General features: G+C 46.4%; 1 protein-coding gene across 1 annotated transcript in view; it reads right to left on the bottom strand.

The window, feature by feature from the left end:
- Positions 1-23,041, bottom strand: part of LOC129380472 (uncharacterized) — a 482,520-nt gene that overhangs the window by 43,044 nt on the left and 416,435 nt on the right. The window contains exon 7 of the mRNA XM_055061532.2: positions 22,764-22,831. Coding sequence (XP_054917507.2) covers positions 22,764-22,831 — 68 coding nt within the window. The remainder of the gene's footprint in view (positions 1-22,763; positions 22,832-23,041) is intronic.

A 23,041-nucleotide genomic window follows, 5' to 3' on the forward strand; every position in this document is an offset into this window, starting at 1 on the left:
AAAGGGCCATGCTGCAAAATTACGAACAAGGCTTAGACAGAACTCTCTAACCCAGGCCCTATTTCTCTTCAGTCAGTAGTGTCACAGAGCAAACAGTATTTTGTTTAGCTTGCTATCGCACCTTTGGCGCTAAGTACCACTTGTATAAAACTAGCAGAAAGCATATTATTGTCCACGCCGAACAGCACTCGCCTCACGGGTAGCGAGCGTGTTTGGGCGGACCATCTTTTTCAGGAGTGCTTGCTTGTAGCATTTTATCCCCATTAAACTACTAAGAATCTCGTTGTAATCCCCGCATCGGCAAACAGGATGTTTATTTTCCAGTGCGCCTGGCGATGAAACGGGATTGTCGAAACTATAGGGTGTCACAACGACCTCGTGGATTACGCATGCATGCAGCTAACAATTAAAATAGGCAACTCATAAGGATTGCGAAAATATCGGGCTTGTTATGTTTGTGCCTTGGGATTTGCCTGACGGGAGCCCAGTGCTGTGGTGTGTCGACCGTGGAGGCAGCATTCATCCCCACATGGTGCCCGCTTGGGGCACATGACGACTACGTGCACGGCTTGGGTGTCCTCGCGGCTGCACGGCGTCAACGACGGAAGCGACCGCCGGCTCACAGACTGCTATTCGGCCCCTCCTCGTGCCGGCAGCAATGCAGCCCCTCCCCCCCCCCCCCCCCCCCCTCCTTTGTGTGGTGGCGCCCAGGGGCAACCCCTTTACCGACCACCCAAGGACTACGTTTCGACACCGTGCTTTGCAGATTGTTCCCTTTGTCCTATGCCGGGCCATTGAACTTGCCTGGCGCACCATTCCGACCGACCGCCAGATTGGCCTGACGACGCAGCGCGGTGCCCGGAGGCGCCGGCCACTGAAAGCGGCGTTGGGACCACGGAGGCTGCCCGGACCCTCTCTCTCTCGACCTTGTTCGTCCTTAGGGACCCGTCTGGGGAATCTGGGGACGGGGAGGTGTTATTTAAGCAGCTTGCAGCTGCTCTGTTGCTCTCTCCTGATAACCACGCCAACTTGTAAACATTGTGTAAAGAATTCTTCGCCAAGAAAGCTCTCCTCGTCTCTGACTCTGCGTGAAGTGGGGTCCAGACCTCCTGCCGGCCACGCATACCTCGGCACACGCAACAACTGGATGGCGAGCGGTGGGATCGAACCTGAAGTATGACGGACGACAGCACACCGAGATCACGGGGACGGAAAGCTTAAGGCTGGTGAGTGTTGGCTTTGCTCTTTTGAGTGACCAGGCTGACTGGATAGAGGTGTAATCCTAGTCGCTGGTAGGGACCTGCCTCAGAAGCGTATGTTTTGGTACTTCTGGGTAGAGGTCGAGGCATTGTCACACCAGTGTTCCGCGATGGATCTGAAACGATTGCTTAGAACTCAGCTCATATCCCTTTGCGAGGAGCTAGGCGTTGAAGTTCAGCTTCAAGTGACGAAAGCAAGTATCATTGAAGCGATTGAGAGCACGGATCTTGCGAAAGAGGAAATCGTAGAAATGTGGAACGAGATCCTAAGGCGCAATGCGGACGAGTAGAAGCTAATAGAGCTTCACATAGAGAAACTTCGACTTGAAGTCGAGTTGAGAAAGACCAGTGTGGTTCCGGAATCAGAGGGAGCAAGTAGACATGACCTTTATGATCTATCTAAACTTATGCAGCCCTTCAAGGTTGGGCAAGACATAGGCCTCTATCTCGTAAATTTTGAGAGAACCTGAGAAAAGTCAAAATTTGTTCGCAGCACTTGGGCGCGGCGCTTGCTTAGTTTGTTGCCCTGCGAGGCAGCAGATGTGCTTGCGAGTTTGCCTGCGGATGATTCCGACGATTATGATCAGGTGAAAGAGAGCTTATTGAAGCGGTTTCATTTGGCAGCAGAGGCATTCAGGCAGAGATTTCGAAGTCTGAACAAAAGGCAGGGCGCTACTTTTGCCGAGTTTGCTTATGAGTTAAAGGTAAATTTGGCCGAGTGGTTAAAGGACGCCAAAGCTTTTGGCAGCTTCGAAAAGGCGTTAGGGGTGTTTGCCTTGGAGCAGTTTTACTCAAAGGTGCCGGAGGCAATGAAACTTTGGATCCAAGACAGGGATCGTGTCGAGTCGGTGCAGTCAGCCGCTGACCGGGCGGATCAGTATGCTTCACGCAGAGGAATTAAAGAGGAGGCTACGATCGCCGGTTCGGTGGAAAATAGAGGCTGGAAGGGTACAGCTAAGCCCAGTAATGGGAAAGATGCTGCGAAAGAAGTGGAGCCGAAGGTTCACGAGCAGCCGGTAGGGGAACAAGAGAGAGAGATTCGGGAGAAACGTTCACAGAAGAGCTTGTTCGAAGAACGGAGGCCGGTGACGTGCTTTAACTGCAACGAAACCGGTCACATAGCTGTCGGCTGCCGCAAGCCAAAAGTTGTGTTCGCGTACGTTTCTGACTCGGAGACTAATGATGAGCTGCTCAGACCGCACCTGTCTAAACTGCAGGTGAATGGGAAAAACTGTAACGTGTTGCGGGACAGTGGAGCAACCATTGACTTGGTGCACCGAAATTATGTGAAGCAGGAGCAGTAGAATGGCAAATGCGCTTGGATAAAGCCCGTGTTAGAGGACACGAGTGTCTGCCTTCCGGTTGCAGACGTGGTGATCAGCGGGCCATTCGGTGAAGTGTGTACTGAGGCGGCTGTTTCTAACAAGCTGCCGCCGCAGTACCCTTACTTGTTCTCTAACCACACCGATCGCCTACTGAGGGACCAGGGTAAAGATTGGGTGGAAGGTAGCTTTCAGGCTGTAACGACATTAAAAGCGCGTGCCTAAACCGGAAATGAAAGAACAGCTAGGATACCGACGTGGAAGTGAGCAATCCACTCGGCGATGAGTGCGAAATTGAGCCGGAAAGCCCCTCAATATCAGTGAGTAGTGAGGGAGATACTGTTAAGCATGAGAGAGAGATTGCAGAAAATACAGAGGTGAAGGCTGTTAGGCAGTCAGGCAGAACCACCAGGCAAACCAAGTTCGAGAGCGCATGGATGAAGGACGCCGAATGTGTCGACGGGTTATTTGTCCTGCCGTGCTCTAGCTCACTAGATAGCATGCTAGCAAAAGTGACGAGAGAGGTTCTCATTAAGGAGCAAACAGTTAATTTGGTTCTCAACATGACGGAGGAAGTGGCGACAGAAATTCCGTGCCTAAGTGGAATGAACGAAATTACGGGTGCGGAAGATGTGATGACGGTCGCTGCGTCTCAGGAAGCTTTGACAGACATGCGATTGGCGGACCTAAATAACTTGGTAGAAGAGAACATGGATTTGTTTTCAGAAAATCCAGGAAAGACGGAGCTGATGGCTCACGACTTAAAACTCACATCCGAGACTCCAGTGAAATCACGAGCTTACAGGACGGCACCGAGACAGCAGGAAATGTTAGAAAGAGAAGTTGAGCGGATGCTAGAACTTAAGATAATCGAGCCTTGCGAGAGCTTCTATACTTGTCCGCTCATTCTTGTAGAGGTCCCGGGTAAAGACCCACCACCTTGCATTGATTATAGGAAACTGAATGCGATAATTAAAGATCAGATATGTCCCATTCCCCAATATTCAGAACTAGCGGTTCCACTGACCGATGCCCTAAGAAAATCGACTCCTGAAAGAGTAATTTGGGATGACGCCAAGAGGGACGCGTTTCAGGGGCTCAAAGCGGCTGTCTGGGCTTCTCCCGTGCTGCGTGCACCGAACTACTACCGACCCTTCATTGTACAGTGCGATGCAAGCAATCGTGGGTTGGGGGTTGTGTTGCGTCAGGAGGATGACAATGGTGAAGAGCACCCAGTGTTATACGCGAGCTGAAAGCTCACGGTACGAGAGGAGGCCTATAGTGCATCGAAGAAAGAATGTGCATGCCTTGTTTGGGCATCTCAAAAACTAGCCTGCTACCTTTACGGAACGACATTTGTCTTTGTGGCTGATCATTGCCCGCTAAAGTTGCTGGCTCAAATGTCAGGCAAGAATCCCCGATTGTTAAGGTGGAGTCTAGCACTTCGGGAGCTGAATTTCAGCGTGCGCCATCGAAAGGGAGCAGCCAATGCCAATGCTGATGGTTTAAGCCGCGCCTTTTAGTTTATCTTGCCAGCTTGTACTAAATTTATTTTGGTTGCAACTGTATTCGCAACTTTCACGTACGGTGGCGCCGCTGTGCGGCGGTGGCCGGAAACAATCGAAAGATTATACTCGCCGCTGGCTGCCGCCCGTTCGGGTAGCGTATATATTGGTGTTGTGTACGCTTTTCCTTCAATTTTGGTTGATGATAATTTTAACGCGTTCAAAGCTCCAGTGGGATACTGAAGGACACTTAACATGCTCAGAATGAGCAAACATAGAAGTAACCGTATTTGCTGCGTGCCGTAATGGGTGCCGAGCGGTAGTTACGCGGTAGGCGATGTGAGCCTTCACTCATTCCCACCGGCTGCGTCCATGAGGAAGAAATTGATTATTAAGCTGCGGATAGGCAAAGCTGTCACAGAAGCGATGAAGGTTTGCGCCGGAGGACTTTTTTTGGAATACGACAGATGAGTGACGATTCCGAGCACTTGAAATCGCGAATAGACGCACCTCCATAAAAACGCAGGCATAGCACTATATTACGTGCAGGGAAAGAAATAATGCGCAATCTTAACTCAAATGTGTTGTAGGATGATTGATGCTTGCGTTCTTGCCACTCATGTCTTTGCGGCTACGTTGGAGCGCAAACATCCTCCGTGAAACCCTGTACCTGCTTCAAAATTTCTTGTTCTCGTTCATGCATTCGTGCTCTGCAACACCGGCTTGACATTCCACCATTTTCGAACAGAGAGATGAGTTTCTCATTTGTGCATCGAAGCAAAGTGACGTAGGCGTAGAGGGACCTGGAATTCGTACCTCGTCTGCCACTTCGATGCGCGGCTGCAACGTGTGCATAGGCGCACACGACTGCACTCGTAAGCTAACAAATTCTAGTCCAACAAACGTTAAACTACTGTGCAGTGTTCGCGTAGCGAACCCTCAGCTGATCTACGTGTATATTATTTTTTAAAGATAACTGGAAGAAGGAAGCGAGCATTGCCGCGAACCGGTAAATATCGACTATGTATCGCTTGATCTGTCTATAGGCAAGACGCAGTAGGACTCACGCAGGCTGTAAAACTACTGCAAGACTGTAGCTTGCACAGCACGCATAAAGCGAAATAACTAAATTACAAGGGTGAACGGTTATCGTATTAGCTCGCAAAAGCGGTCAGATGTGGTTTTTTGTTTACTTCTCGTGTTCAACATCCAGCTTTGTGAACACAGGCAGGGATAACTAGACAACAAATTTTCGCACACGAAACACTGCTTTAGGGCTGTTTTTCACGCCGTCGATGTTAAGGACTTCGGTCGCGCGACACCAGGAAGGTTTTTTTTCTCGACACGGCGGCTTATTCAAGCGGTCCAAGTAACAACTTGCAGAGAGCACCACACCGTATAAAAGCTCATGGTACCCGTTCAAAGAGGTCAAAATAATAGAATAACAAATAGAAAGCACGGTCACTTCTCTTAATAACACCGTCGCGGTAAAACTGAAACCACAGCTCGCGTGGTTTGCTTCGAAGCCGCGAAGTTTGTATGCAAAGGCCTTCAACAGCACAGACGTCGACGCGTGCACGCTTTTATGCCGCAGTACACAAGATAACAAGCGTTTAAGACTTCCTCGCCTTCAAGCACGCTTCGAATCCTGCGTTCTGCTCGCCCAATGTGAGCCATTACGCAGGCTAACGACAGCGGGCGTGTAAATTGAACAGACATTTCAACATGACGACGCGAAACATGTCACTGAGCAAGACGACCGCAGCACTGCACCGACCTGCTCTAGTTCTTAATCTCTCGGACAGCCATGTTGGATTTAAGGTGGCGCCCCCTATAGGCCGTGAAAGTTGCGAATACTTTTGCTTATTTGCCTTGTGAGGAAGCGAGAACACTTCCGTGACCGCCAGGACTTAACGAAGTATAGGAGTTTTCACTGTCAATGTCAGCTTGGTCGCTTGGGGAGTATGGCTGGGGCTGCCGGGCCAGTGGTTTCGTTCTACGTGATTTAGGAGAAAATCGAAAGACAGGAGGCGACGCAGATCTCTTCCGTCGAGCAGCTGAGACTTCTCACCGTACGAGATCTTCCCCGTCGGCGGAGGAGCTGTTATGGTTGTGCCTTGGGATTTGCCTGACGGGAGGCCAGTGCTGTGGTGTGTCGACCGTGGAGGCAGCATTCATCCCCACATGGTGCCCGCTTGGGGCACATGATGACTACGTGCACGGCTTGGGTGTCCTCGCGGCTGCACGGCGTCAACGACGGAAACGGCCGCCGGCTCACGGACTGCTATTCGGCCCCTCCTCGTGCCGGCAGCAATGCAGCCCCCCCCCCCCCCCCCTCCTTTGTGCGGCGGCGCCTAGGGGCAACCCCTTTACCGACCACCCAAGGACTACGTTTCGACACCGTGCTTTGCAGATTGTTCCCTTTGTCCTATGCCGGGCCATTGAACTTGCCCGGCGCACCATTCCGACCGACTGCCAGATTGGCCTGACGACGCAGCGTGGTGCCCGGAGGCGCCGGCCACTGAAAGCGGCGTTGGGACCACGGAGGCTGCCCGAACCCTCTCTCTCTCTCGGCCTTGTTCGTCCTTAGGGACTGTCTGGGGAATCTGGGGACGGGGAGGTGTTACTTAAGCAGCTTGCAACTGCTCTGTTGCTCTCTCCTGATAACCACGCCAACTTGTAAACATTGTATAAAGAATTCTTCGCCGAGAAAGCTCTCCTCGTCTCTGACTCTGCGTGAAGTGGGGTCCAGACCTCCTGCCGGCCACGCATACTTCGGCACACGCAAGAGGCTGTGCCTTGCTTCGCCATTTGGATCCCACTTCAGCACCCTTTCTGCTCGTAAAAAAAGAATAAAAGCGGCAGGCGTGGTGGTCGCTTCGCGAGCATTTCGTACGGCTTAATATTCATTCAGCTTTGGTCAAAGTTCTGTAAGCAAAGCAATGCGGCACGCTTCGGCGACAATTGGAATAGCACGGCAGGCTAAGCTCACAGGACTAAGCTCGTAGGATGAGTAAATTGTTTATTTGAAGTTGTAGTCAACCGAAGGTAAGAGAAGGATGGTAGCCTTTTCAATGTGAAGGTGAGGACTTGACTTGCACCGTGCGGGTGAGGGAGAAAAACCAAAAAGGGGGGGGGGGGGGGCATTTGCCTAATTCTGGTAGCGAATAGGCATCAGCAATGTGCCGTCGTCTTTCTTTTTGTGCTGCCAAAAAAGTTCCACTGAATTGTGGAAATGTACCGAAGCTTCACCGAATCATTCCAGGCTGCGAATTTCAAGCTGCGTGAGCGATTCATTTAGCTAGGCAAGAACCGACAAAGCTTTCCCTATGTGCTTGTGAAGCGTTCCCGCAAAGATTCGAATTCGGCTTCCAACAGAACTATATATTTTTATTTTTTTTTTTTCAAAATTGCGGCGGTCTGAAGAAGTTCAAATTCTGAAAAACAAGCGCTGATCAGACGAAGTACACAGGAAAAAGCCACACGGCGCGGTTGGGTGACGCTTTTCTGTGTACTTCACCTTGAGCGAAGTTCCTCCAGAATTTACCCTCCACGTGAACTGTCCCAACCGTGGCGCTAGACCAATAATCGTTTCTCACAAAAATTACAAAACATTTCCACGTATATAAGCATTAGTTGCGCAGTATTTTCGCAGTATATTTTCAGATAGAGAAAAAAAAGCTTTCTGAGCGCGTGAAGGCCATTTCCACTTCACGAAACGGTGGAAAAGCAGGTGCGAAATAAAATCTGCTAAAAATCGAACGTCTCACGCGTTCTCTCAAAATTTGCGTTTTTGCATTGTTTGAATATTTTTGTTTCATTAGAAAACAGCTTCACAAAATACTTTTATGTTCTTTAACCCTTCACCGGTAGGTAAAAATGAGCTAATTATGGCGTTTTTGGTATTTTTTTTTCACAACAAATAGTTACGGAAGAAAACGGGGAGTTATTTTCATAGAATTTTCCCTAACACGTACTATTTTCTAAAATTTTGAGTTCACCTCTGTGCTGCGCGCAGGATCTAAAATAGAAGCCTGAATTTGGCAAAAATGCTATTTTGGTATATGTTTAGACGTCGGTTATACACTAAGGTGGGCCATGAAAAAAATACCCGGAAAAGGGGATATAATTGAGAAGCGTAACTACTGTCGCCTCGGAAATCTTAATCGAAGTAATTTGCGTTGCCTCCGAGAAAAAATGTTTGAACTCGAGTCTCACCATTGCAATATTTCGTTCGCGTTTCGACTTCACCTCATAGCACCTTGGCGGGAAATACAAACAAGAAGGATGCAGAATGTAGTGCGTGCGAAGAGGAATAAAAGCCGTGATCGCCCGAACTTCGCAAGAATACAAATCCTGAAGGTATGCCTACTTTATGTAGATCGACAGTGCGCACAATTCCGTGCTACTGAAAGTATTGCATATGCGGCCGCCTATACGCGTGAAGTGCTAGAGCGGGCCACAAATCACTATAATGAGCGTGAACTGGGAGCACCACTTGCATGACACACGTTCAGACACTGTGAAACCAGCCAGAAATATTTCACTTCACCTCACTTTTATTTCCTTAAAGACCCCTTAATGGGGGCATTACATAAGGGGTGGGGTTTACAAATGTTCATTCTAATTAGTGGCGACATGAGTTCAATGAAGAATATTAGTATTAAGCTTATCAGCAAACGTCGATGAACAGGTGATTTCGGGTATGTGATTGGGCAGGCCGTTCCAGTCGGTTGATGATCGGCAAAAGAAGGATGCAGACAAGGTTGTAGTACGGCTGCGTGGACGGGCTACTTGCAAGGAATATGCCCTGTACGCAGGGAATGGTGAGGGGGTGGGACCAACACATATGGTGCATAATGGAGCGAACTGTAATAAAACTTATGAAAGAGGATTAATGAATCAACGCGACGCCGGGATGATAGCGTGTTTAAGGTGGACTGTGCTTTTAGTAGTGATACGCTAGTGTTGTCAAGAATACGAAGAATGAATGAATCTTGCCGCACGATTCTGAATTCTCTCAAGTGCATTGATAAGGGAAGTTTGATGTGGTGACCAGATGGGGGATGCGTATTAAATTTTAGGACGTACGAGCATCTTGAATGCTAGTAGTTTGACGTGTTGTGGTGCATGACGCAGATGGCGTTATAGGAATACCAGTGTTTGGTTAGCGGAGGCAGTAATGCGCGTTACATGAGCAGACCAGTCTAAGTCATATGAAAGGGTGACGCCAAGGCATTTAAATGTGTCCACTTTTTCTAAGGTAGTATTAGTAATATTATACGGTGAGTATAAGGGCTAGTGGCGGCGAGTGAACCACATTACTTTACATTTATTGGGGTTAAGGGTTATTAACCAGTCGTTGCACCAGTCTTGCGCTTTGTTAAGGTCATTTTGTAAAATACTGTGGTCAGAGTCGTTAGTAATTATGCAGTAGATGACACAATCGTCAGCGAACATATGGATTTGAGAGGAAACATTAAAAGGAAGGTCGTTAATATAAACAAGAAAAAGTAGGGGGCCTAGAACGCTACCTTGTGGGACGGCAGATGTTACAGGGAGGGGCGCGGTGTGATTATTGACATGCACTGAGTGTGATCGGTTAGTGAGAAATTCAATAACCCAATTTAAGATGCTAGGGTACAGGTTCAGCTGGGAGAGCTTGAGTATTAGGCGTTGGTGAGATAATTTATCAAATGCTTTAGCATAATCCAGAAAAATGGCATCGATTTGGGTGTTAGCATCGAGATTAACGTGTAAGTCATGGACGAACATAGCAAGTTGCGTTTCGCGGAAGAGACCCTTATAGAAACCATGTTGGGATGGGTAAAAGAAATTGTTAATGTCAAGGAAGTGCATAGTTTGGGTGAAAATGACGTGCTCCAGTATCTTGCAGGGTACGCTGGTTAGGGAAATCGGTCTGTAGTTAAGAGGCGAGTTTTTATTACCTGATTTGTAGATTGGAACGACCTGCCCTGCTACAGGAGGATAAAGACTTTGAGAAGGTTAACCTAAGTACGATGCGCGCGAGTTTAGTATTTTTAACAGTTTAGAGTTGCTGCCATCCGCCCCTGATGACGATGAGCTTTTTGCTTTTCAATGATTGCCGTTATGCTATGTTCAGTGAATTCGATGGCTGACATAACAAATTGCACAGGTGAAGGTGATATAGGTAACAGGGCATCAGGTTCAGCGGTGAATACTGATGAAAACGCGCGGTTAAATTCATCGGCACACTCTTCTTCGGGGATTACTATATCGTTATGGTCGGCAATAGTGATAGCATCCGGTGGTTTGGGGTTTAGAAATCGCCAGAATTTCTTGGGGTTAGTGCTTAGTACACGAAGCAACGTGTCATGGAAAAAGGAGTGTTTTTCGCGGTGTATAGCTGAGAGATAAACTTTCTCTGCCTCGTAATATTTGTCCCAGGCCACAGCACAATTTATTTATTTATTTATTTATTTATTTACCCTCAGGGCCTTTCGCCATTAGAGTGGGGAGTGCGTTATACAACAAATAAGAAGGAAATAAATCATGAGCTTATACACAATATTTGCTAATTATACAATGTAAGCTGAAAGTATGATAAATGCAGTAATAGAACATGACATATAAAAGTAACATTAAACAAGAAAAAGGAAAACACCAAGAGCAGTTTGTACAAATGTTTGCTATTATACATTGTTAGCTAGTGCTTTTCGAAAATTATCGTTGTTATTAATGGAAACAATGTCAGAAGGAAGTTCATTCCAGTCTTTCGACGTACGTGGCAAAAATGAGTGTGAAAAGGGTGTCGTGTTACATGCACCAATTCTAACTTTATAATGATGATCAGTACGGTGAGATAAGTAATATGGTAGCGACATGAATTTTGGATGTAGTGTAGGGTGGTGATACAGCTTATGAAAAAATGAAAGGCGGAAAATTCTTCGACGTGCTGCTAGCGGTTGAAGACCCAGATTCGATTGCATTGAAGAAACACTGGCACCACGGTGGTAATTCCAAATAATAAAGTATAAACCCCATGCAAGCGATCTTGCACGCGACAGCGACAAGCGACGCGATGGAGATGGCTGTCGCGTTCGCTCGTCGCCTACAAGTTGCACCCCATGCGAGCGATGACTTCAAGCGACGTCTCCCCAGTGTTGCCGGTATATAGGCGCCGAAACTAGCGTGACGCGTGCTTTATTAACTTAAGTTGATCTATTTTACTGTAAGAAGCAGCATAAAATGTTTCTGAAAGTCTTGCAGTAGGTTCTTATCCTTGCACGTATAAAAATTCAATTGTTTGCTCGTTCCGTGCGACAATCGGAAGTGCTGGAGTTATGTACGTCCAGTTCCGGCTTTGCGCTATTGGCTAGTCGCTCATAACACTTCCGGGCGACGAGCGACGAATTCTAGATTTGCAAAACCGAGCGATCGCGCGACAAGACCGAGCGATCTGTTCAAGCGACGGCCCGAACCGTCGCGCGAACCCGTCGCTCGTCGCTGTCGCGCACAAAATCGCGCTAATGGGGTTTAGCCTTAAAACGAGTGGCGTTGTTTTGGATTAGTTCAAGGGAATGTATTAGGCTTTCGTGGAAAGGGTCCCATATAGCTGCAGCGTATTCTAATTTTGGCCGTAACAGGGTTTTATAAAGTAGTAATTTTAAAGGAGCAGGAGCATGAGAAAAGTTATGGCGTAAGTATCCCAGCAAGCGGTTGGCTTGATTAATTATATATTCGACACGATGATTCCATGTTAATTTAGATGTCATATGCAGGCCTAAGTGCTTATATGAGTTAGTCGATTCTAAAGCAACGTTATTCAAGTAGTACACAGGCAGATTACCGTTAGATCCGGGTACTCTCAGAAATTTGCACTTGTTAATGTTGAGTTCCATTTGCCACAATCGGCACCATTTGCTAACGTTATTAAGATCGGCCTAAAGCAGGGTGATGTCGTGTTCATTAGTTATTTCTCTGAGGATTATACAGTCGTCTGCAAATAAACGTACGTCGGAGGTTATTGTTGAAGGTGAGTTATTAATATAGATAAGGAATAACAGAGGTCCCAGAACGCAACCTTGTGGCACACCGGAGTGAACGTCGCTATGAGGTGAGTCATGGCCATTAGCTGTTACGAACTAAGAACGGTTAGCGAGAAATGACTCAATCCATTTGAGAACGTTATGATCGAGGTTTAATTTGCTTAGTTTATAAAGTAAAAGTTTATGTAAAAGTAATTGGTTTGCTTTGCCGACCGAAAAAAATAGTTTTTTCCTTATTTCTAAAGTTGATAATTTTTTGTGAACCAAGGTTTATTGCTGTTAGTCGGTACTGAAATAACTGGAATGTGATTAGTAGCAAGGTCGGTGATCTTTTGTTGGAAGATCGACCAATTTGCTTGAAGTGTGCGGTTGTGGAATTCCGCACTGCAAGTGGGGTAGAAGGAAAATTAAAATTAAATTAGGGGTTTTACGTGCCAAACCCCCTTTCTGATTATGAGGCACGCCGTAGTGGAGGACTCCGGAAATTTCGACCACCTGGGGTTCTTTAACGTGCACCTAAATCTAAGCACACGGGTGTTTTCGCATTTCGCCCTCATCGAAATGCGGTCGCCATGGCCGGGATTCGATCCCGCGACCTCGTGCTCAGCAGCCTATCACCATAGCGACTGAGCAACCACGGCCGGTGGGCAGAAGGACATAAGTTCGTTGTTAGTGGCTTCGTAGTTGCCTTTGTCGTATAAGCGTATTATTTTATTCCATGATTCTCGTTTTGGAAAGGTAAAGTTAAAGACAGTGTGGATGACTTTATGGTCGCTAATTGCCGGGAGATAAGATATCGAAGATAGGCTAGACGGATTGTTAGTTAATATGAGATCTAAAATGTTCGCGGAGTCATTCACTACGCGTGTTGGTTCTAAGACTATCTGGGTTAAGTTGAAATTAAAGCACACCTCGAGGAAATCATTTTCGGTTGTACTATGTGGCGAAAGTGGATAGCTATCCCAATTGATATTTGGGAAATTAAAGTCTCCGAAGAGCAAAATCTGAGCGTTAGTGTATTTTTTCATTAATACATCGAGGACGCAGTTGAGCTTGTCAGTAAAGCTAGTGTCTGCTCGCGGGGGGCGGTAGCAAACGGGGGGCGGTAGCAAACGCGTAGGTCATCCATGACCTACGCGTCGGATACGTCAGCGGTTAGACAGGTTTCGGTAAGTATCAACAAGTTACATCCAGATGATAAAACCAGATTAGATACAACGTCACGTTTGGAAGATTGGAAAGGAGACTGCTGAAATAGTAGTGTTAGGGCGGGTTGTCGTTATCGAACGGTGTGTTGGATGACGGTGGTTCAGCGATTGCTTTTGGATTTCTTTTACACATTTTGTAGTTTCGTCGTACACGTACTTAGCAGATCCTATAAACAGAGTTTTGTAGCGTAATTAAAAAGGAGCCGATTTGGTCCTCGCAAAAGTCAAAAGATGTTTCCGGGCATTTTGCACAGTACGAGAGTAGTCTTCGCGAATGCTATAGTTAGTCCCTTTCAACTTGCGGCCGTTAGACAGAATTTTTTCTTTTGTTTTATAAAAAAGGAATTTTGCGATTATATGACGGTTTCGGTTATCGGAATGGCGGCCGAGACGATGCGCACGTTCAATCTCATCAGGATTCACGGTCATGTTTAATTGGTCTGCGCAAAGCCGAATGATTTTTTCCTCTGCTTGAGCGGCGGATTCAGACGCACTTGGGTCGGGGATACCGAAGAAGATAAGGTTGCTGCGGCGGGCTCGGTTTTCTGCGTCATCGATGCGCGCTTCTATATCGGAGATTGCCCGTGTCGCCGCGGCCGCAGAAGTCTTAAATGTTTCAACCTGCCGCTGCAGGTCCTCAATGTGTTGACAGTGGCTCTCGACGGCATGCATTCTTCTGTTTAGTTCGGAAATCGAATTGTTAGTCTCGACTAGTTCGCTTTAATTTTTAAACCTTTCATCTCGTTAATTAACTGCGATTGCCCAGCGGGCAGCTTCTTTAGTTCAGTTAGTACAGCGTTAGAGCCTATATTGATATAGGCAGCTTTATTGGGACAGAGAGTAGTCGACAAAGTTTTTGTTGGGACACGCAGCACAGGGCCTTTGTGATGTCAAGCCTGAAGAAACCAGCAGGTATACAGCTGTTTATTACTGTGGGCATTGTGGCACCTAACTCAATGATGCTATTATATTTTTTACTGTTACGTTCTCGCGTTTATATAGGTACGTATAATATATACAAAGAAATACAGCACAAAAAATAAAATAAAAAAATAAAAAAGACGGGAAACCATACGCTGAGGATACACCACCCATTTTTTTACCCCGCAAATTCAGTTGTTTTGTGTGTCCCGCCAACATGCTACGAGGTGAAGTCAAAGTGTGAACCAAAATATTGCAATCGCACGACTCGAATTCAAAATTTTATTTCTTGGTGAAAACGCAAATTACGTCTATTAAAATTTCCGTGGCGAAAATTGTTATGCTCCTCAGTTATACCCGTTTTTCTGCGTATTTTTCCATGGACCACCTTACTGCGTCACCAACACGTAAACATAGGCTAAAATAGCATTTCTGCCAAAGTCGGGCTTTCATTTTAGAGCCTGTGCGCAGCGAATCGGCGAAAATATTATTTTAGAAGACAGCATGCTTTAGGGAGAGCTCTATGAAAATAATTCTACGTTTCCTTCCGTGACCGGTTTTGTGAAACATTTCGCGAATATGCTATAATTTCTGAATTTTTACCTCGGTTCGAAGGATTCAAAAGACTGAAAGCATTTTGTGGACCGTTTTAAAATAAAAGCACAATGTTCACACAAAGCAAAAACGCACTGTTTGAAAGAATTCGCGACACGTCGATTTTTGGCAAATTTTTGTTTCGCACATGGTTTTCCACCGTTTCGTGAAATTCCAAATGGCCCTCACGGGCGCAAGAAATTTTTCCCACTCAAAATATTTTGGGAAAATATTGCGCAAGTAACGCTTATGTAGGTGGATTTTCTTTCGTAATTTTTTTAGAAAAGTGAATACTGCTCCAGCGCCACGGTTGGAACAGACGGCGTGGAATGCTCACAGTAAAAGCTCTAGTGTCGTCTTTGAACGCGTCCAGTTCACGCTCTTTTTTTCACCACATGACCTTACCAACTCGCCCAGTCGACGATTCTTCCGACATGCAGGTTCGTGCTAGCCCTGTTCTCACGCTGCAAATGAACATCGAAAATGGGTGGTCACCGGTGATTTTTTGTTCGCGTTGTGTCATCGGCGCATGAATGAAAAAAAAAACGAATTTGATCTTTTTCTTTCTTTCTTTCTTTAGTCCGCTCATACACGTGCGTAGAATTTTTCTAGAAGATTTCCAAATAGTCCAGGAACCCGAAACTGCTGCAACCTTCAAGCGCGCGTTTCATGGTCGGAAGATCATAATGTCTTATTTGCACTGGGTCGTTCTAGTTAATTGTTCCGTTTTGTAGGCATCGACTGTAGAGTTCAGTCGTCCGTTTCGCGCTTTCTGGGCCCGCTCCTTCTCGCGCCACATCTTTCCGAGGAAAACCGCCGTCGAGCTTATCAGCTTCTCCGTGTGTGTACGATGCCCCACGAGGCACACACAACTGGACCCGAGAATTAGTTTTCTTTTTTTTTTCCACACTGGTTATCTCACCGGAGCCGTCTTTTACGGCTTTTTCGGCACACCGGTTCCGCAGGCAACTCGATAAGCTGTGCTTTGCGCTTGCTGTCTGCCACCAACAGGGCACGCGAAAAAAAAAAGAAAGTAAACCTGACAGTTGGGCAAGTTATAGTAAGGGTCCAGCTCTTGGAAACAGCACCGCAGAAAAACACGAACACGTAATGACACTGCGCACATTATCAGACAACTCAGGAGATTATCGAGGCATGACACGCACATAAAAAGTCGCAGCTTCGCCAGAGAGGCGAAGCAGCAATTGCGACAGCAAATTATTAGACAGCTATACGAAGCAAGGATACTAGCTTTATCGGCCGTATAAACTTGCAAACATTCGCTTACTAACTAAATTAACAAGCACGCTGTCACGCCCACACAGGTAGACATGAACACATCTCGCTCCATGACCGTGGAAAGTCGCTGTCAAAAACGCTGGAGTGAAGATGCGCGGCAGCAGCAGCGAGCGAATTGACTTCTCAGCTGCCTCTCGCTGCAACACGAACTATACGTCGAAAGCACAGCACATATACGACGCTACCGGCACTCCGCGTACTTTGTCCACGTCGCAGATCGCTTGCAAGATACGGCGCCCCCATGCCTCGCGCGCGACAGAAGATGGCGCGCTCTCGCCCCGCCTTCCTCCCTCGCCCGCGCGAGATTGAGCCGCGTTCGTCGGCTGACCCACGTAAGCTTTCACTCGTACATAACAGCGTACGGCGCGCGGCGGCGATGTTGTCTTTAGACTATATACGGAACATCACGGCGACGGCGACGGCAGGAATGCGCTTGGAGTGTCAATAATAATAATAATAATAATAATAATAATAATAATAATAATAATAATAATATTTATGTCCACTGCAGGACGAAGGCCTCTCCGCGTGATCTCCAATTACCCCTGTCCTGCGCCAACCGATTCCAACTAGCACCCGCAAATTTCCTAATTTCGTCCCACCACTCAGTCTTCTGCCGTTCTCTACTGCGCTTCCCTTCTCTTGGTACGCATTCTGTCACCCTAATGGTGTAACGGATATCTAACCTGCGCATTACATGACTGCCCAGCGCCATTTTTCTCTCTTCATGTCAATTAGAGTGTCGTCTATACCCGTTTGCTCTATGATCCAAACCGCTCTCTTTTTGTCTCTTAAAGTAATGCCTAGCAGTCTTCCTTCCATCGCTCTTTGCGCGGTCCTTAACTTGCTCTCAAGCTTCTTTGTCAGTCTCCAAGTCTCTGCGCCGTATGTCAGCACCGGTAAAATGCACTGATTGTATACTTTCCTTTTCAATGATAACGGTAAGGCTCCCAGTCAGGAGCTCACGATGTCTGCCGTATGCGATCCAACCCATTTTTATTATTCTGTGAATTTCTTTCTCATGGTCAGAGTTCCCTGTGATTAGTTGACCTATGTAAACGTACTCCTCCACAAACTCTAGAGGCTGACTTGCGATCTTGAACTCTTCTTCCCTTGCCAGGTTATTTATCATTGTCTTCCACATAATTGCTACCGTAATAATAAAGAAGAGCCATGTCATTCCTTGTATTGCTTGCATAAAAAATAAATTTCGTATTTGAACAGCTAACTTTTTCTTGTATGCGTAACCACATGTAGGCATATATTATCTTGTTTATTGCAAATAAATGAGTTGAGAGTCGACGCTGTGATCATAGTGCATTCCGTGCTCGTGTTTTTCTCTGGCGCCATGTCAAAGAGAAAAAAAAAGTTAAAGAAATATAAAGGAAAAGAATTAGGTGCTTCAGAACTAAGGTACTTCATAACATAGTACGTTATTATTATTTTTTGTGCGTTTGTGTGTATGCGTTGTCGTTTCGGTCCTCGCCGTTCTTAGCTCAGCACCATGCATTTCGAGTCAGCAAGTGTCGACCGCACATTTTCGCCAACGCTGGCTTCCGTGGTAGAGAGGGAATTGGTTTAAGACGCAAGGCACGATGCCTTCTTTCAGCATAAGTCGCTTCGTGTCCCTGCACAAGCAATTGGGAAGAAAGCCCAAGCTGCAGATAACATAGTAATTGGAAGCTGAGCTTGGCTGCCACTACTTTTCTGCGCTCACCGTCAAACAAAGTTCACTCAGCTTTCAGTCCACGGTCATCTCGGAGAAAGAAATGTCTGCAGGCTGTTTGTTTCGATGGCTTGCAGAAAGGCACACAACACCGCATTTTCGCTTCCGAGGCCTCTAAGCGCTACTATGCGCTGAGTATAGATTACGATCGAATACATCACGCAAAATAGCACGGGTATTTCGCATCTCTAGGAGAGCTTTTTCTCCTCAGCGGGTATAACAAAAACACCGGTCTCTATGAGAACACTGCGTGTCGTCTGCATATCGTCTGCTAGAGGGTCCGAAGGAAGCGCCGCCACGCGGAGGACACACTTGAAGTTTATAAAGCATAGCTTTTGAGATTGGCGCAGCCCGAATTCGGAGGCCATGCTAGCAGCGACCACCACTTAAGGTTCTCGAACTCATTGCTGTGTCGACATAGAAAAGGTAAAATTACGCTCCAGATTTCCAGCGTAAAATAACGTAATAAAAATGTTGTATTTCTTGTACTAAAAGCACGAATAAATTGACCATCGCTTTATTGGTGGCGCTGCTGTGTGCAGGCTGCTTACAGGCTGATAGTAAACAAATCCACGTGGGGCATGGATGGTGAACGAGCTGCAGAATTCTCGTCCTCGCCTTGATGTCACAGCCGAATTCTTTTTTTTTTCTCTGTGCTCGCGGTCATCGTTCACAGTTCTTTGGTTCCTGAGCGAGCAGCGGCCTCCCTGTGTGTGAACGATGCTGCCAGCGCGCAGTGGCGTTGGCACCGGTTGGCACACAGTAGCGTTCCTTCTCACATGATACGCGCTGGTTAGTGTGCTCTCAGTTGGAGGAAAGCGCAAGCATGAACGCTTGTTTTCCTTTGCCTTCAGCGCACGAAAGTCGAAACAGGCGTACACAACAAAATTCAGCAGGATTCCGCATTCCCTTCATACATTGCGCACGTAGCACGCAGTGAGTGCACCAGTAATCACATGCACCTAGACAGTAATTCCGCGCGAGCGTTTATTGAGGCAGCGTGGCACCCCGTTCTAGTTAAGGTATTTACAACCACAAGCAAATCCACCGCAGGCACCATTCTTTACAGGAAAAAGCCATGGTTTACCAACTTCTAGCAGATCTACTCGACACATGAACTTCATTTTGCCAGTTTTCAGAGCGGCGCCTACGATGTCATTAATTAATGATCCAAGTCACAACGCAGGCGTAAGAAGCGGTACGCCTGAGCGGTGGTCTGCTAGAGCCTGCCGCATTTTGAAAGGTACTAGCAAGAAGAATGATGAGTCTTGAAAGATGCAATCATACGACAATGCTTGCTTCCACTTGTGGGGATGCTCAGGTACTGAGGATCGGCACCGCGGCTGGAAAGCTTGCGCTAGTATTAATGTTGACTGTAGCTATAGGTCCTAGAATCTATACGTGAGTGCCAAGCGCATCACGACGACATGGCACATGGCAACACGGTTCACGCCACTAGAGGCGACGCCCACCGCCGCTCGAAAAAAAAAAAAAAGAATTAGTTGAGTCGTGTAGAGTGGACACTGCACAACAAAATAACTTTTGCATTCGGCATAAGACTCACGAATGTTTATAAACAAACACCGCAGATATCTGGTTTGCACAAATACCTTAAAATTAGGCACAAAAAATTGGCAACCATTTACCAAATTCAACACAGAAGTCTGGCCACATAAAAACTGAAACAAACAAGCATCTAAAGACGAAGTTCACATTATAACATTAGTTTTAGGTAAGTTCTTTTATTAATTTAAGTTTTTGAAAGACAGAAATCAACACAGTATTCTAGTACATTGAACAACTAAGTGTACAAGCATGCAAGTTTCGTAGTTGCATCACTCTGAGAGTTATCCCGCATGTTTTTCCCACAACTATAAGACAATAAATAGATTTGCCTTAAAAATATATTGCTATACATACAAATAAACCTTTACACAACCTGCATTTCTGACGGTTTGATACACAAAAATCTGGCAACAGCCTCAATGCATTCAGACCAAATTAACACAACACTGTGCATATTTTTTTTTAAAGGTTATCTAAACATTAAAACGACTCACAATAGTTGAGCACAAATAAAATTAATTGATTTATATTAACGTGTTTTGTACCACGTTAAACAAAACTTTTTAAATATAGGTGGCGGTCAAAACACAACGGACATTTCGTCATTAAGCGTATCCTGTTTCATCTGTCTCATTTCTCAGCAGCATTTTGGAGTTTTTGTTTAGCCACCTCTTTGAATACCGCAAATTTCATGCCGCAAAAAAAAAAAATAAAAAGTATCCAAGAGGTATTTCAATTCGAGTACAAATTGTTCTGCTTCTAGTGGCCCTAGTGACGTTCACTGTATGTAACAATTATTGCCTCCGAGACTAAGTACGAACGTGTCCCGTATGCCATAGAGTTTCATGCTGTATGCAACGCGCCGGTCACGGAGGGCTTGCGCGACTTTTGCATTTTCAGTGCTTCACAGTTGTACTGACAACCTGGCGAGCGCTTAACAGCTGTGTATCGCTCCTGGACCGTATTGTGCCACGCACACAGAGTCGTACGCTCTATCCTCGATGCTATGATCTGTGAAGGCTTTTTGAAAGTGCCAGAAGGTGGTTCTTGCAAACGTCTTTAGATTAGTTCCTAAAATCGGTGACCTGAACGCCACCTCCTGAACATGCCCGCTGATCTGATCAGTTCATACACACGACCAGGACGAATTAATGCGTTACCAATGAGTGGATCAACTGCTCGGCGCTCACAAATAACGTCTACATGTGCTAGCTCCTAATCTAAGGCCACAATGCGCACAGCTGGAGGTAGTGGGAATGATAAACGGCGTCGAAACGACAAGGTCTCGAATCCAACCGAAGTGAAACAATTTCTAGCATCTCGGTCATATTCTCGATGCGCACTTGGGCCAATTTTTTGTGTCGTGGCAGTGCGACCAGTAGAGCTAGCTCGGCAAGCGATATGCGATGCACTTTTGCCAAGAGCTGTGCAATTACAAGCACAAAGATTCAATAAAGCAAGCTCTACGCGGCATATAAAGAGCGTAAGAAAGGATGCTGGCACAGTCCTAATATCGCGCTGTCAAGTTATAGCATCTCTCGACAAATGCGGCCCGGAGTCGCCCCAAAAGCAGTTGGGGGCTTATGCAGCAGCGCGAAACATAAGGAAGGGACGACGATAGAGAACGAGTGAAAAGAGAGCTCTTTAAACCCGGTCTCTCTCCTCGTCCCTTCCTTGCGTTTCGCGTTGTTACATAAGGTACAGCGAACCAACTAGCCCAGCAAGCAACCATTCAGTTGGGGGCACAACAACCCAAGGCCGTGGAGGGGCAGACGTAAATAAATACGAGGATATAAATATGCACAGCGCCGGAGCGCGCTGCTAGCGCCGCCTGGCGTAACGCGCGTAGTTTGAACCGTGCGCGTAACTGAGCGATCTGTCGGTTTGCTTCTGCAGCGTCTGCGCTGCGACGAGCTCGTTCGCAGAGTTAATAATCGGTGGCAAGAAACATTCCGTTGCGATGACGAAGCTACAACTTGGCGAAATAATGGCCAGTAAGTCATAAACCGCTCAATGAAGGCGTATTCACATTGTCATGTTTGTATATGGTAATTAGGTGACGCCTGGGACCGCGGGGGTCGCGGCATAGCACACTGAAAGCAACTAAATCGTGTGTTTTAAAACAAAATTATTACTTCTCTATCAGAATTCGCGCCCTCAAATTAGCAAATAAGCAGCTCATTAATTGATCTAATTCAATTATCCATAGTTCAATTATGAGAAAGAAAAAAAAAACTCATCCTAACGGGGTACATCACTGCTGACAGAATACCATTGGTTGCGTCCTCGTGTATCCTATATATTTTTTATGAGCTTGGCTAACCTTAATTACGGTAGCTAGCTGGGCGACTCGGCACACCTGCATTATTATTTACAGCTCGAACAAATCAAACAAGGACAGAGAAGAAAGACGTAGCACGGGCTGTACACGCTGGAAGATGAGCAAAACGAGAACAAGGGTGTCGAATTGAGAATAAATTAGTGCTGTGCACATGGCTAGTGACACGCAGTCTGTCAATCACGTGTCAACGCGTGTGTGTCAGCCGGCGTGTCAACGGCGTGCACAACAGCCCTCTATTACCTCTTTCGCGGGTGGTCGTGGGCTATCGTGTCTCTGAAAGAGATAATAGGAGGAGCGGCAGAAACGGTGCACGTGAAAAAATACACAAATAAATAAATAATAAAAGAAAAGAAAATAGTGAAATGGAAGAAATAAATACATAAAAGGGACAAAACGGAAAGAAGGGAAAAAACTTACGCTAAGAAACCAAAAGTGTTGTTGCCTATAGCTAACACACCTTCGCTCGTTTCCACACCCACCCGCCTTACGCCCTTTCCTCTTCAGAAGAACTCCGCCTGTATATACTGTGGCGAGTAAAGTAGCTGTCGCCTTGAAGGAGACAAGTGAACTTGTAGAAACGTTGGCTCCTGCTTTCACCTTGTTCTCGTTTTGCTCATCGTCTTGAATTTCCATCTCCCACCTTTCCCGTGTTTTCCCTGGATGTATGCGCTGGAGTCACATTTCTAATAAATGCGCATATTCTAGTGGGTGCCAATATATTGTGCGCTTATGTGACGAAAATACCTTTTTATTACCAGCTCGAGTTTAATGATGGAAGACGGCTACCTCCTCTGCGGTTAATGGAATTATTCTCCCAGTGATACTTTCCAGAAAGGAAGCAACCCGCTCGATGATCCTGTGAAGGTTACTTCCTGCCATGCCAAACAGCACGGCCACTGCCCTATCAGAAGTTTTATTTACAACAAAACTGCACGACATTGCGCTGCCGATTGCATAGGCGTTATTAAATATATGTGTAGCAGAACACTCACCCCAAGAACGACAGCAAATATTCTTCTGTGATTGTTTCCAGGCATATTTCGTCCTCGTCCAGCTTGCCCTGGAGAGAATTGAGAGTTTCCGTATTTTTCTATAATGTTATAGCACACCTCCCCGGACACGCGAAAGTGTTTTTGAAAGTCAAATAAACAGCACCACCCCGCAATCAAAATGAATGCGGCGCTATATTAAAGTTTAATTGATCATGTCGCCGTCAATGGACAACCGCCGTGGTTGCTCAGTGGCTATGGTGTTAGGCTGCTGAGCCCGA

The sequence above is a fragment of the Dermacentor andersoni genome, chromosome 1 (genome assembly GCF_023375885.2).
Source record: "Dermacentor andersoni chromosome 1, qqDerAnde1_hic_scaffold, whole genome shotgun sequence".
Taxonomy (NCBI): Eukaryota; Metazoa; Arthropoda; class Arachnida; order Ixodida; family Ixodidae; genus Dermacentor; species Dermacentor andersoni.